This window comes from Camelus dromedarius, chromosome 3, assembly GCF_036321535.1.
Source record: "Camelus dromedarius isolate mCamDro1 chromosome 3, mCamDro1.pat, whole genome shotgun sequence".
In the NCBI taxonomy this organism is placed as follows: Eukaryota; Metazoa; Chordata; class Mammalia; order Artiodactyla; family Camelidae; genus Camelus; species Camelus dromedarius.
The window spans coordinates 102,653,197-102,668,643 of record NC_087438.1 but is presented as its reverse complement, the minus strand read 5'-3'; the positions used below and the strand labels follow the sequence as shown (position 1 = coordinate 102,668,643).

Sequence of the window (15,447 nt, the reverse complement as noted above, 5' to 3'; positions counted from 1 at the left end):
ATGGAGGATGAAAGAGGTTAAGGAACTTGGCTAGGGTTCTACAGCTAGTAATTGGTGGAGCTGGGATATGGCCAGAGTATCAAGAGAAAGCAGAAATGAAAGTCAGAAGATGAAGGTTTTTGTCCAACTTAACCATTTGCTGTTATGATCTCTGAGCTTCACATTCATCACCTTTGAAATGATAATCATTGGTCTTCTTCTTAAGGTGGTTGTTGCCCACCTCTTAGGGTTGTTGTTGACATCAGATAAGTTAATGTTCATAAAAGTTATAAGAACTGCAGAATACTATGAATAAGTGAAAAAGTTTATTATCTAGTTCAGTGGTTTACTGGGGTGATGTCCCCCAGTGAACATCTGGTCTGGAGACTGAATGATCACAGTTGGGGGTGTACTACTGGTAGCCACTGGGTAGAAGCCAGGGATATTTCTGCAAATCTTGCAATGCACAACACAGTCCCTGAAAGTGAAGAATTATTTGGCCAAAGTTTAGGAATTCTGATCTTATTAAATAATCTTTTAACTCATTAAAGTAACCAATTGTCTAGTTGAGGAACCAATGAAGGAATAATTGAAGCTCAGATAGATCAAGTGACTTGCTCAAAGTTATAGAACAAGTTGGTGCTGGGACCAGTACTAGATTTTATTACAATTGACATCAGAAGTTTTGAGGAACAAGTTTTTCTGAGAAGCAGAGACCTCAAAGAAGAGCTTTTGTGCATTGAGCATGCTCAGTATTGTGAAAAGAAACACACAGTTCTCTGGAATTTGGGAAGATTCTTGCTTTCATGTTCCTCTTTGAAGTGAGTGATATGGTCATTTTCAAGCAAGAAATACTTGTCATATAATTTCTGTGTCTGTTGGCATTGGACGTGGTGCTGAGGTGACTATGAAAGTTGCTTTCTCTGTGGAGTTCACAACCCAGGTGGGTAAATGTCTTAGGGATTATCAGGTTGCAAGCAATGGAAGCCAACTCAAGTTCGTTAAAGGGAAGAGGAATTTAGTAATGTTACAGTGGGATTTCATATGACCCATGACGCTAGGGTAGAAGGTACGATGAGGCTTCAGGAGGTCCTAGATAACTTTTGCCTTCATGGATTCTTTCTTCGGTAAAAAAATGTTAAAAATTTTATTTTACAACTGTTGGTGTAAAGACATAATATGTGTTAGTTTTTTTTCTTCAACCTAAAAGTTTACTTTTTTCTTTTGATTTTAAAAGAAATTAAAACATTTTTGTGAGCCCCTAGAGGTACTGTGGGCCCTAGGCACTGTGCCTGTTCCACCTATAGCAGGAGTTGTGCAGGTTGTTTTAAGGGCCAGGTGGAAGTGACTTACTTTCTTCTGCTCAAACCTCCCATGCTAAAACCCAATCCCCTTAGCTCCAATCTGTGAATTCATCTGGAACCATGGAAGGGCATGCTTAACTGCCTCTGCTGCACGGCCCTGAAGAAGACTGGGCTTTTGTTGCTAAGGAGGAAAGGGAAGGAGTGGATATTGCACAGGCAAACTGCCGTCTCTGCCATCACTTTTTTTTTTTCAAACAGTAGTCCTTGTATATTAGAATTGAATACAGGGGTCAGCATACATAGGAACAGAGAGACGTACTTATAATTTATAGGTTACTTGTTAAGAAGAGAATTTTGCAATAAGGGGGAGCAAAGTAACTGAAAGTCTAAATGAAATCAGTTAGTAGCAAGAATAGAAAGAAGTGGATAGATGCAGGGCCTTCTTTCTTGGAAAAGGAAATATTTTATGCATACTTAGTTTTTTGGAAATTCTTGGGAAAGAATCCAAATTGCTTAGCACCCTGATTCAAATATACAACCCAGTTCCTAGTCCATGTTATTTTGTTATGGCCACAATATGCAAAAGCTGGTAATGTGTTACTTTCTTCCCTTTTTAAGTCTTTAAATAGTCAGCAAATATTTGAGAGTCTGCTCTAAGCTAGACATTGAGGATATTATGACAGATGAGACACAATCCCCACCGTGAACAAACTTATAGTCCTATGGGGAGTACAGACAGATACTGACACCATGTGATAGGGCTATCATATGGGTAATACTGGTAGGTAGGATCACATTAAGAATGGCAATCTAATACACTCTTGGGGAATCAGGGCAGATAATTAGCTGAGACCTGAGGGATGAGATAGCCAGGCCAAGAGACTGGTGGGGTATGGGAGCAAAGAGAATAATTTGAACAAAGGCCCAGAGGGGAGAGGGGGAGCTTGGCACACTTGGGAAAATGCAGATGGTTTAATAGTCCTGGAGTGGTGAGAGGGAAGTGGGAGGGGCCTGGCAAAGATGAGAGAAGGGCCTTGAGTGCCAGGTTGAAGAGTATGGACTTTATCCAGAGAGCAGTAGAGAGCCTCTGAAGAGAAATTGACTCTACTAGATTTGTGTTTTGATTCTCCACTCACAATTATGACCTGGTCAGGATTTATAGAAATGAAAAATTTTACTTGTCATTTTTATTTTCCTTTGATTACTACAGAAACTTAACGCCCATGATTTTTCTTTATACATATATATATATATATATATATATATGTGTGTGTGTGTGTGTGTGTGTGTGTATTTTTTTTTTTTAAATTTAAGTGTAGTCAGTTTACAATGTTGTGTCCCATGACTTTTCAAATTATGAAATTCTTTCTCATTTCCTCTCTGCCTTTGTGGCAAGGTTCTTTTAATCCAGCATTGCACCTCCTACTTTTAAACTGACGTTTCATCTTTCTGTTGCTTGTCCTTCTTTTCTACCTTAAACTTGGCTTAAAAAGGAACAGTAAACTATTCTTTGATTTAAAATATAGAAAACTGAATAGCAGAACAGAGCTGACAACTCTATGATTGGTTTGTACTGAATCTTACCTAATTTTAATACTTTTAATTACTTTTGATTACATAATATACAAGGCATATTTCAGATGATTATTGAAGAAACAGTGGTATGTTTGGGTTTTCTCTTTAATTGCACAGAATTCCTCTTTGCATAATACTTCAAATTTGTGTAACCATTAAAAAAAATAGCTGTCTAAAAATCCAGTATATCTGTGATGTGAGTAGAAAGCATGTTTTAAATTGTTGGGTGGAAGGATGGAGGGAGACATGACTAAAAGAGGCCGAGATCCAGAGGTTAGGTGACTTGGCAAGATCACCTGCCTAGTAGGTTGTAAAAGTCTATGTAGAACCTGGGTATTTTCTCATTCGAAATCTGGAAATGTTGTTTTGTAAGAAGGGGCAGAAAATCTAATTTTGGTTCAGATAATTTTATACCAGAAAATAAGATTCTAGAAACTAATACTCAATTTGCAGAACAGAATTAGATTCATGTGTGGTCCATTGGTATCCAGCTTTCACACTTGTCAGGCCTGTAAGTGCTGTGTCCTGCTCTGGCTTCAGCACACCTGCTTTTAGCAGCTAATTCTTTCTCACAGAGTCACAAACTGGGAAGGAAGCTCTAAACCTTCTTTTTCTGAGTTAAGAGTGATCATGTGTGTTCTTTCCTTTCACTTTTATCCAAAGATGGCATAAGGGCTGAGGGGAGTGTTGAATGTTGCCAGGTAGATCCAGTATGCTGGAGGCATGCTTGCCATTCTCTGTTTCATTTTAATTTCATATTAATAGCCTGTTAACCATGTTGGAGAGAAGTTCTTCATCAGCTGCCTTGAAAACATGCACAGATGACTTATCCTCCCTCAGCCTCTACCCGTTGGGTCTCACTGTCCTCCTTTGGTGGGTGTGATTCCTGCTGGGCAAGCAGGCGCTGCTCCATCACTTGCTTTCTAAGTATTCATGTATTTTAACTAAATGGGGACATTTGACAACAGTTTACATTGTAGTATCAAAGTAAAAACAAGTACTTCAAAGCTTTTTTTATGTTTAAGTAATTCTTTAATCATCCCTTTGAGGTTTGAAGTGGACAGGTCATGATAACCCCAGTTTTTAATCTTACTCATTTAAATTTTAAGATAACCATGGGAAAATTAATCTGTCTGAAACAACTCAATTCTGTATGAACCCTGTTTTTTTTCTTTTTCTTAAAGCAAGCCTGTTGAAATATAGTGTGGATTATCTTGTCTCTTTTGCGTCTAATAGGAAAGAAAAGGAACAGCCAAAGTGGACTTTTTGAAGAAGATTGAGAAAGAAATCCAACAAAAATGGGATACCGAGAAAGTGTTTGAGGTCAATGCATCTAATTTAGAGAAGCAGACTAGGTGAGTAATAGTTTGTGAAGTTCTACACATAATGTTTCCAAAAGTATTGGCTGCAGAATCTGCTCTGTGGAAAGGATAAGGCAGGTTGTATTTATAATGTCTGAAATGGGCTGAAGGATTTGACTTATACTTTCTGCATTTCAAATTAGCATCCTCTTTCCTGTAGAATTCTTAAAGGGTTTTTTCTACATAATTTTTAAACTAATATTTTCCTATTTAGACAAATGAAAGAGAATGTTTTGAAGTTTCATCTTTGCTGACTGATAAAAGGAAATCATTCTATTAGAGATTCATGTTATAGTGATAATTATCTCCAAAGGCACAAAATACAAGTTTTGAAGGGTTTCTGTATTTTAAGATCTTATTTTATAAAACTTTGTTGCCTTCATGTTGAGAATCATTGTTTATAAGACAGACCATAGATAATGATGTGATATTGGAGAAAAACAACAAAATAACTGCCACAATACAGTACCACAATAAATATGTGCATCAATTATAAGATTTATCTCAATTTCAGATATGTTGGAATGTACAAAAATGTGCTCCTTAGAGTTGAGAAAATGCACTGACAATAACAATAATAGTAGCTAATATTGAACACTTACTGTTCAGTATGCCAAAGCAATAGGAAATATGCCATTTTTTTACATGCATAGTTTAATCTTTTTTTTAACTTAAAAAAATTTTTTTGTTTGCAGGGGAATGTAATTAGATTTATTTATTTATTCATTCATTCATTTAAAGTGGTGGTACTGGGGATTGAACCCAAGACCTAGGCCATGCTAAGCATGAACTCTACCACTGAGCTATACCCTCCCCTCTTAGTTTAATCTTAATAACTCTTTAAGATTACCAATATTTTAATTCTTATTTCATAGATGAGTATACTGAGGTACAGAGAGGCTAAGTAACCAGCTCAAGGTTGCATAACTAGGAATTGACAGGGCTCAGACTTCTTATCAGGACTTTCTTTTTAAATTTAATTTAATTTTCTAATTTTTTTTTAATTTGATTTTTAAAAAATTTTCAACATAAGATGACTTTATTGAAGTGAATGCATATGCAGAATCCCCATATAAAAATTATCAGAACTTTCTGATTCCGAAGTCTTTTCATTGCTACTAAGCTATACTCTAGTAGGATTTTTTTTTAAAAGAGTAAAGGAGTTTGCTCTCATACAAAGTCTCTGGTGTTATACTTTAATCTATAATTTGAAACTCCTATTTGGTTGTAGAATTTTGGTCAACTGTAAGGTAATTTAAAATGATTGAAAGTGAATTGGAAAAGCTCTTTTACTCAGTGAAAAAAAAATGAACTAAAGAAACTTAGAAATATAACATTGAGTGAAAAATGCAAATTGTAGAAGTCTATGTGAAGTAGACCATTTTTTAATAAAGCTTACAGGGGAGTGAAACTAAATAATACATCATTTAAGGGACCAGATTATGTGCAAACTGTTAAAAAAACAAGGGAATAACAAAAGTAAATTTCAAGATACTGGTTATCTCTGGTGGGAGGGTGGGGAGGAATATACAGGTAGCTTCATTGAGTTTGTAAGTGGGGTGGTGTGTTTACGGGTGTTCATTTTATTGTGTTTCGTAAATTTATGTCTATTAGATATACTTGATTCATAAAAAAAGAATATAGCATAATACATTAAGCAGCTTTAAAAAGGTGTTTTTAAAATGAATTTACCCTGTATCATGTAATATTAGGGATGTTTTCTTTTACCTGAGGGACTTTGAATGGCTGTATATATATCTAATGAAAGCAAGTCTCATTTAATCAGTAAAAGATTAAATTAATCCAGATTCCTAAGAGTACTAATTTTTTCTTTTCTAGTATGTCTTCTTAGTATTTCAGCTCAAGTTAAATCTACAATGTTTGCCACAAGGATATTTAGTTCTTTAATAGCTAGTTATAAATATTTCATTTTTACTAAATCAAAAATAAATTTCAATTTTAGAGAGCTTTTAATTTCTGGATTTATAAACTTTAATTTTAAATGTCTTTTAAATAACTAAAATTTAAACAAGTTATTCATGGTAAGCATTCCCTCAGCCGTACTCTTAATTGTAAAAAGAACTTAAACATTTTCTTTTCTGTACTTTTTTTACCTGGTTGTTTTGCAGCAAGGACAAGTACTTTGTAACCTTCCCATATCCATATATGAATGGGCGCCTTCATTTGGGACACACATTTTCTTTATCTAAATGTGAGGTAAAGCTTTCTCTATGTTTAATATAGTGGGGTGGAGGGTCTTTAATAAATACTATTTTGAAGAAAATGATGTCTGTAAAATTTATTTCCTGTTAAGGGAACATATAATTTCTTAATTTTCAGCATAATTTTTATATTTAAGTAATTTAATTTACATATTTTCATATGTGTAAGTATATATGTGTAGGGGTCTAGGCATGTATACACGTTCATAAGTAATTCCTAGGTTGGTGAAAAGACAAAAAAAGAATAGTGGGCTAGAATTTTGGAATGACTATGAAATCTAACTGGTGTTCTAAAGGAAGACGTGAAGAGGAAAATGAAACTGATGATCTTTGTGAAAAGTTAGCATTTTGTATTCATCTAGTATTTAAATTTGTAGTTTAAATTCAGTTTTCTTTCTGTAGTTTGCAGTAGGGTACCAGAGATTGAAAGGAAAAACTTGTCTGTTTCCCTTTGGTTTACACTGTACTGGAATGCCTATTAAGGTAAGATTGCTTTGGGTTTGCTTTCTACTCTTTAGAGCAAATAGTAATATCCAAGAGCTTGAAATAGAATTGTCAAATGTGTACTTCTATGTTGTGTTGCAGGGTTTTTGAAGTGAGTTGAATTTATGATAGTGAAAGTTAATTTTTAGAAAGCATATGAAGAAGTGCTTAAATAAAGGGCACACATTAAGGTCTAAGTGATTTCTAACTAATTTTGATATCTTTTGGTTACCTTGTATATTCATATTTTTGTTTTAGAATTAGTTAATAACTGCTAACAATTAAAATGGGCAGTGTTCTGTGCATTCATGATGTATGTAGACTGTTAGCACAAGATACTAAACAGTCATGTTTTGGCCATTTTTGCAAGTGTCTTAAATTTGTCATAAATTGACTTTAAAAATAATTTTCAGCAAAAAACAGGCTAAAAAACTAGAGTTGGGAATTGGGAAATTTAAGTCTCATTTGTTTTTCTCCAATCTTTTATTTTGAAAAATGTCCAACTTATAGAAAGGTAAAAGGATAGTTCAGTGGACACCCATGTACCCTTCACTTGTAGTTACCAAGTATTAACATTTGTCACAGTTGCTTTAGTTCTGCCTCTCAACATAAAATGCATACATGCTTTTTTCTCTCTTCTTCCTATGAACTCATTGGAAGTAAATAGCAGACATCATGACATGTCACCCGTAAACACTCCAGCATGTATCTTTTGAGAAAAGGACATTCTTCTACGTTGTCACAATCCCATTATCCCCTCCAAGAAATTTAACATTGAAAAGTATTATCATTATCTGTTGTCACATTTCTCTAGTTGTCCCAAAATGTCCTTCCTGGCAGTTCCTTACTTTTTATTTTGTGGGTCACACATTGCATTTGGTTATCACCAATACTACATTGGTGGAGTTTAAACTTCCCACTGTATCATATCAATGGCAGCTTGTCTTCATTTTAGTGATATTAATTAATAACTGCCAGATTTCCTCATTCTGAAGGTAATCTTTCTCTTTTTTAATTAAAAAGTAATCTGTGGGATGGTACTTTAAGAGCCTCTGAATATCTGGTTACCTAGTAACTCTGGTTTTGGCATGCTTTGATGATCCTTGTCTTTTAATTACTGAATCTATGCTTATAAAATGATGACTTTCTAGTTGTCTCATTCTTTTCCTATTTATTAACTGAAATTCTTTGTAGAAGATTCTCCTCCCTTTTTTAAAATTCACAATTCTATATTCGTATTTTTCTCATAATTTTAACATGTCTACTTGGTGTCATCTTTGTGACAGTGGACTCACAGTACAGCTGAAATGAGTTGGGGTTCAAAGTGCAGGTTCATGTGTTAGTTCTACAGCTTACTAGGTTTATAACTTTGGATAAATCACTTCATCTTCCATTGTCTGTTTTCTAACTTAATATCTGTCCTATCTACCTAGCAGGCTTGTGATGGTAACTATTAGGATATATGTGAAGTAATCTTTAAATTGAGAAAAGCAGTTATTAATGTTGTTACTCAAAATGATAACACTATATCTTATATATCTTTGTACTTCTAACACCTGACAAATAGTGTACTGCATTGAGTAGTCTGGGTATTGAATAAGTGGTTACTGAGGAAATGAAGTAGTGGATTTTTAGGTACATGACTTGTATGATTTGAATTTTCTATAATGATCCACTTATGTATAGATGTATTGCAGAAAATTTCACGGTAAGTTTTAGTTGACCATAGAAACAACAAAAAAACTCGGATTGTTTCTACTTTGAATTTTGAACTTTACCATCTCTAATGTTGTGTTTGTTATAGGCATGTGCTGATAAATTGAAAAGAGAAATAGAGCTTTATGGTTGCCCCCCTGATTTTCCAGATGAAGAAGAAGAAGAGGAAGAAATCAATGTTAAAACAGAAGATATAGTAATTAAGGATAAAGCTAAAGGAAAAAAGGTTTGGTGGTATTTCTTTTGCTTGAAGTTTTACATTTATGTTTGCCTGATATATATGCACATTTCCAGTACTAGCACAGTACCTGACACATAAAAAGTATTCAGTAATTTTTAAAAAGTAACAAAGCAAAAAATTATGTTTCTCATTTTTTGGTTATCTTTTCCCCCCCTTTTTACTTTCTTCTGAAATAATTTTAGACTTACAGAAGAATTGCTAGATTGTACAGGGTTCCCTTAGAATCTCCACACAGTCACATGACCCAGTTATATAACCAGGGTACAGTCCTCAAAACTAAGAAATCAATTTGAACAGTACTGTTGAAGAAACTACAGACTTCATTTGGATTCACCCGTTTTTCTTTATTGTGCTTATTCTGTTCCAAGATCCCACCTTGCGCTTAGTTTGTCGTGTCTCTTCTGTGTTTGTGTTCTATGATCTTGGCACTTCTGAAGAGTACTGGTGAGATAATTTATAGAATATCTGTCTATTAGGGTTTGTCCAGTGCTTTCTTTTTCTCAATGAGTAGATTGAGAGATGATGTGTCTTTAATGCATCATATCAAGAAGTTTAAGATATTGATACATCTTATTACAGGTGATGTTAACCTTGATCAGTGGTTTAGGTGGTGTCTGCTAGGTTTTCTCCTGAGATTCTGTTTTTCTGTCTTTACAGAGAAGAAATTCATATGTATTTTGAGAGAGATACTTTGAGGCTATGGAAATAATATCTTGTTTCTTTTAAAATAATTACTCACTAATTTGAGCATTCATCAGTGCATCTTGCCTGCAGTAGTTATCACTGTTGTGTTCTAATGGTGATTTTCCGTTTCCCTCATTCCTTCTACGTTTATTATCTGGAATTCTTCTGAAAGGAAGAGTTGTCCTTTCCTCCCCACTTATTTATTCATCTCTTTTTTATATCAGTGTGAATTCATGCATATTTATTTATTCTTTGCATTATAATCCAATTCTGTTGGATTTTTTTGTTGAGTTGTTGTTATTGCTCAAATTGTTCTAGATTTGGCCATTGGTCTTTTAGATGGGCTCCTGTGTCCATCTAACATGCCCCTTTCTTTTCTTTTCTTTCCTTTTCTTTTCTCTTCTTTTTTCCTTTTCTTTCTCCCTTCTTCCCTTCCTTGAATCTTTCTGTTTTTCTCTCTTTCTTTCTCTTCCTTACTTTCCAGTGCCACAAGATGCTCCAGGCTCAGTTTATATTTTCCCTGTTTGAGCCCTGGAATCAACCACTTCTCCAAAGAGTCCTTTTTCTTTTTGATGGAAAATGGTATTTAGAAACTAAGCTCTGAGCACTGGGTTTGCTCATTGTTTCTAGGCCCTCTCAGAAAGAGCAAGGAAATGTATGCATGTCTACTAACCCACTTAACTGTACGTGTAGTATTTATTTCTTTATCTATCTATCTGTATTTTTTAAAAGTGCACACTAATACCCCTGGTGCTGTGTTAGCACCATGGGGCTTGTTCTAGCATTGTGCTTTTGCTTATTTGTGACTTCTTTCTCAAATAGTAGGAAACCTGGCTCTCATTATTTACAGTATATTTGTTGTTTGCTCAGTTCTCTACTAGTAGTTTCAGAATTGCTAACCTGTACCCCTGAGGGAAACAGTTTTACCAACTAAAGTAGTACAGCGGTTGTGTATAGTTCTTTTTGTCTTTAGAATCTACCCAGCACACTGTTTTCCAAAATGACTTCTAAAGCTCATTTCTTCCCTACCCCTTGTGGTGTGGTTATGTCATATATTTGTAATACAGTTAGATACATTTTTCACAGTCTTTATTCCATCTTGGGTTCCTCCAACATCTTGGTTGATTTTTTAAAAACAATTTACACGTAGTAAAATTAACTCTTTGTAGTGTATCATTGTGTTGATTTGACAAATCCACGGAGTCAAGTTTCTACCACCATAGTACCATACAAAACAGTTCCCTCATCCCCTAAATTCCTTGTCCTGCCTTTTTGTTTGTAGTTCAACCTGTTTCTTTGCCTATCTCCAGTCCCTGGCATGTGATTGCCTTTTTGATATTGGTAAATATTGAGAAAGGAGGAAATTCTTGTTAGTAACTTAATCATAACTTAAAAAAGATGCATGTGGCATTAGAAAAAAGGAAATAGAGAAGGTCTGGTGCTAAGATCTTATCTTTGTGATGATAATTCTTTATGGTTCCACACATTTAGTTATCTTTGGTGTCAGAATCCAGGTATGGTTTGGCAGACAAAATAGTACATCCAAATCCTGTAGTATTCTGACATGTCAACAGCATTGTTTTGGAGTTTAAGAATTACCAAAAGGGATTACTCACTTAAAGTTGTTGTGGTCCTGGACTTTGTTAACCAGTTGTTGGTTTTTCTTTGATGGAGTTTGCTGGTTTTTTTAGAGTAAAGCTGCTGCTAAAGCTGGATCGTCTAAATACCAGTGGGACATTATGAAATCCCTTGGTCTGTCTGATGAAGAGATAGTCAACTTTTCTGAAGCAGAACATTGGCTTGACTATTTCCCACCACTGGCTGTTCAGGATCTGAAGAGAATGGGTTTGAAGGTATGCCCATCACCCCGATAGTTTAGGAGAAAGAACGTAGTGATATTTTTGTGATTGTGTGAGGTTTGGACCACTTCTTAATTTAGAGTAGTAAATTCCACCAGTATTCCACTGATGACTCAGTATTGTTATTGTCAGATTACAACTAAATGGTCCTTGATGCAAGCAATGAAGTACTTTAATATTTGTTGTTTTGGAATATATTTAGATATATTGTCAATGAGTAGAAAGGAATTCTAGTCAAAGAATATGAAGAAGCCCAAGTGTTACTTAACTATTTAGGGAGACATAAGGGTGTTATTTAAATGTTTCTTCTTAATTTATTATAATTTCTACATGTTTCATATATAAGTGTGTGTTTAAAAACGTACATATTAAGCACAAAGTAACATACTAATTGTGATAGTTATTTAATAGGTGGGACTTGAAATTTTTTGGTTTGCTTTTGATATTTGGTATAATTCTAAGTTGGACAGTAAAGAGTAGAAGGGTAAATGATTTATGAGAATTCTTATTCATGGAGACTATACAAGTTTCTCAAAAATTACCTTTTCTTTTCTCCTTCTATAGGTAGACTGGCGTCGTTCCTTCATTACCACTGATGTTAATCCTTACTATGATTCGTTTGTCAGGTGGCAGTTTTTAACATTAAGAGAAAGAAGCAAAATTAAATTTGGAAAGCGGTGAGTTTGTTATCCTTTGGTATAATAAAGCAAAAATCATATAATTCCTGCAATGTTGGTCAGTGTGCCCCATAGCCTACTTTTTTCCATTATCCTTTCTCTTTCTATAATTTTTCTTTTTATTCTCTTGTTTCCTTTGTCTACCTTTGTGTCTTGCCAGTGTCTTAATTTCTCTGAGTGCTTAGTATTTGTGACAGATAGAACCAGGGAGAGTAGGGATGTTGGTGTTTATGATCTCACTAAAGATTCTCTTAAGATTTTAGCCAAGCAGAAAAATAATTTTATTTGCTTTATTATTTGCTCTATAAGTTGTTCTGTAAGGTTCTTTCTTGATTATATGGATTAATTAAAAGCTATTTGCATTTCAGAAGTGAATTTATATTTTATAATCTTTTGTTTTATACCAAAAAGCCAAGATCAGTGAATATTTTTCAGTGGTATTACCTTTGATGAAGGCAGAAAGCTTTCATTAAATAATTATGTTGGCTGATACAAACTACTATGTACAGAATAGATAAACAACAAGATCCTACTGTATAGCACAGGGAATTATATTCAATGGCTTGTAGTAACCTGTAATGAAAAAGAATATGTATATGTATAACTGAATCAGCATGCTGTACACCGGAAACTAATACAAGACTGTAAATTAAAAAAAAAATGCAGATTGAAAAAAAGAAAAAAGAAAAAAGAATCGAAATAGTAACATAATTCTTATAAAATAAAATAAAATGATAAAACAATTCTTAAAAAAAATAAGTAACTATGTTGGCAATAGACCTTCCCATAAAAGCATAAAAATGATGTAGACATTTTTTTAATTAGAAGAAATAATTGTGAGATGTTAAAAACAACACTGGCAAATATAGTAGGATAAAACTTGTGTATTATGATAATATTTGTTGCCTATTATTTATTTTTTAGGTATACCATTTATTCTCCAAAAGACGGACAGCCTTGTATGGATCATGACAGACAAACTGGAGAGGTAATTATTTATGACATAGAGCAGTTATTATAATAATTTTTAATATGGACATAGAATTTAAGAAGCAGATCAGAAACCTGACAACAACTTTATTCCAGTAGTGAGGTATACAGTCATTGATAGCCTCGTGGCTGTTAACAGGGAGGCAGAATGTCACCATAGGCCTGTGTCTTGTCCAGGACCTTGCTACTCCAAGAGTGGCACTTGGTTCAGCTGCATCAGCTTGTTTCAGAAAAGGACATTCTTTTTTTTTTTTTTTAATTTGCTTTGTACTTATTTATTTTTAAATCTTTAAAAAATTAAAAAAAATTTTTTTCTCTTTTTTTGCAGGGGGAAGTAATTATGTTTATTATTTATTTTTATATTTTATTTTATTATTATTTTTAATGGAGGTACTGGGGATTGAACCCCGGACCTGGTGCATGCTAAGCACACACTCTACCACTGAGCTGCACCCTCCCCCCTAGAAAAGCACATTCTTGAGCCTCACCCCAAAATTGCTGAATCAGAAGCTCTGGGGGTGGGGCCCAGGAATCTGTCTTTTAATGTGTTCTCGATGTGATTCATATGCCTGCTCATGTTTGAGAAGCACCACTGCTCTAAAAGGAGAGCGTGGCGAAAGGTAATAAGATACGTGGTTAACTGATGTAGGCAGATTCCATTTATACTTGCTTTGGTCATGTGCCTACTTACCTATTTCCAAAGTACTTCTAGCTATTCATGGCATCAGTTTACTCTGTATTCTTGTAGGACACATCAGTAACATTATTCCTTGTAACACTAGAGTGAATGAAGGGTAATTCATTTGCCTAAAGCCTTGGCACAGTAAATCAACAGTGCCAGGATCTGAACTTAGGAGTTCTGTGAGTGCATTGTTCTTTGTTACCGCCTTTGAACACCTTTGTAGTCTAGCGACTACTTTTCAAAATCAGCCTTCAATTATGATGTAACTTATCCGAGAGAAGTGAGAGTTGATGAAAATTTTGAAAGTTTTGAGAAACTTCAGAAGGCCCAGTTTATTGAGTGTATTAAACTTTAATATAGCCTATGGTAGCAGTATACTAATTTCAGTAGTGCATCATAGCTTTTCAAAGCTTTTTCCTGTCATTATCTTATGTGTTTCTCAGGGCAGTCCTGTGTGAGGCACAGCACAGTTATTTTACAGATGAGGAAACGAAGACTCAGAGCGATTGTGACTCCTTGGGTCCAACCATAAGTAAGGGCCCAAGCTGGGTTTCGAATGTCCATCATCTGACCCCTGGCCGAGTGTGTGTCTGTGATGACTGCTCTGTGGGGTTGATGTTGATCGTATCTTCTAACTCCCATTTTGGCAAACGCTATTTTGGCTGATTAATCCAAGACAGTTATTTTCTTTCCTGTTCTTCCTTCTCACAGGAGCTCTTAGCAAGCCTCACTCAGTTCAGCCTCCTTGACCAGTTCTGGTCTGGTGTGGCATGGCATGGTCTCCCAAGCCACTTCTTACACATTAGGTTTCCATGTGGATATGGTCAGCATACCACTGGCAGTCTCTTCATTGGAAAAAAGAATTATTCTAACAATGCAAGAACCGTCTTAGAAATTTGCATCAGATTGCTCACATAGATTAGTAGGTTTAATCTAAGTCTTTTTTTCTTCCTCAGATTTTTGTTTTGTTTATTTGTTTAGGGTATTGGACCTCAGGAATATACTCTAATCAAGTTGAAAGTGCTTGAGCCATACCCATCCAAACTAAGGTAGGTTTACTGAAGCATTGTTATTTCATCTTTTTTGAAATATCAGGTAGTTGTGATAGAATCCACAACTTTTTTTGCATCAACATGTATTTTTTTCTTAGTGGCTTGAAAGGGAAAAATATCTTCTTGGTAGCTGCTACTCTCAGACCTGAGACCATGTTTGGACAGACAAACTGTTGGGTTCGCCCTGATATGAAGTACATTGGCTTTGAGACAGTGAATGGTGATATATTCATCTGCACCCAAAAAGCTGCAAGAAATATGTCATACCAGGGCTTTACCAAGGACAATGGAGTGGTGCCTGTTGTTAAGGAGTTAATGGGAGAGGTAAGTTGGGTAACAGACTTTTTAATTTAGTATATAAATTTAGAGGAAAATGTCAACAATGAAGCTTGAAAAAGGGACATTAAGAAATTTTTTCAAGTGAGGTGTACACACAGTCAAATGTCTAAGTCATAAGTGTACATTTTGGTGCCTTGTCACATATACACACACTCATGTAGGCGCCACCCAAATCGAGATCTAGAACAGTTCCCGCACTCCACAAGGTGCTTTCATGTCCATTTCACATCAGTGCTCAGCCTGCTCCTGCAAAGGAAACCACTGCCATGACTTCAGTCTCCAA

The 15,447-nt window shown here is 34.9% G+C and overlaps 1 protein-coding gene across 2 annotated transcripts in view; it reads left to right on the top strand.

The window, feature by feature from the left end:
- Positions 1-15,447, top strand: part of LARS1 (leucyl-tRNA synthetase 1) — a 57,157-nt gene that overhangs the window by 3,691 nt on the left and 38,019 nt on the right. For both annotated transcript variants that reach the window (XM_031449277.2, XM_031449276.2), the window contains exons 2-10: positions 4,095-4,213; positions 6,349-6,436; positions 6,844-6,924; positions 8,729-8,866; positions 11,257-11,418; positions 11,989-12,101; positions 13,026-13,089; positions 14,755-14,822; positions 14,924-15,149. In XM_031449277.2, coding sequence (XP_031305137.1) covers positions 6,386-6,436; positions 6,844-6,924; positions 8,729-8,866; positions 11,257-11,418; positions 11,989-12,101; positions 13,026-13,089; positions 14,755-14,822; positions 14,924-15,149 — 903 coding nt within the window. In that variant the 5' untranslated portion in view covers positions 4,095-4,213; positions 6,349-6,385. The remainder of the gene's footprint in view (positions 1-4,094; positions 4,214-6,348; positions 6,437-6,843; positions 6,925-8,728; positions 8,867-11,256; positions 11,419-11,988; positions 12,102-13,025; positions 13,090-14,754; positions 14,823-14,923; positions 15,150-15,447) is intronic.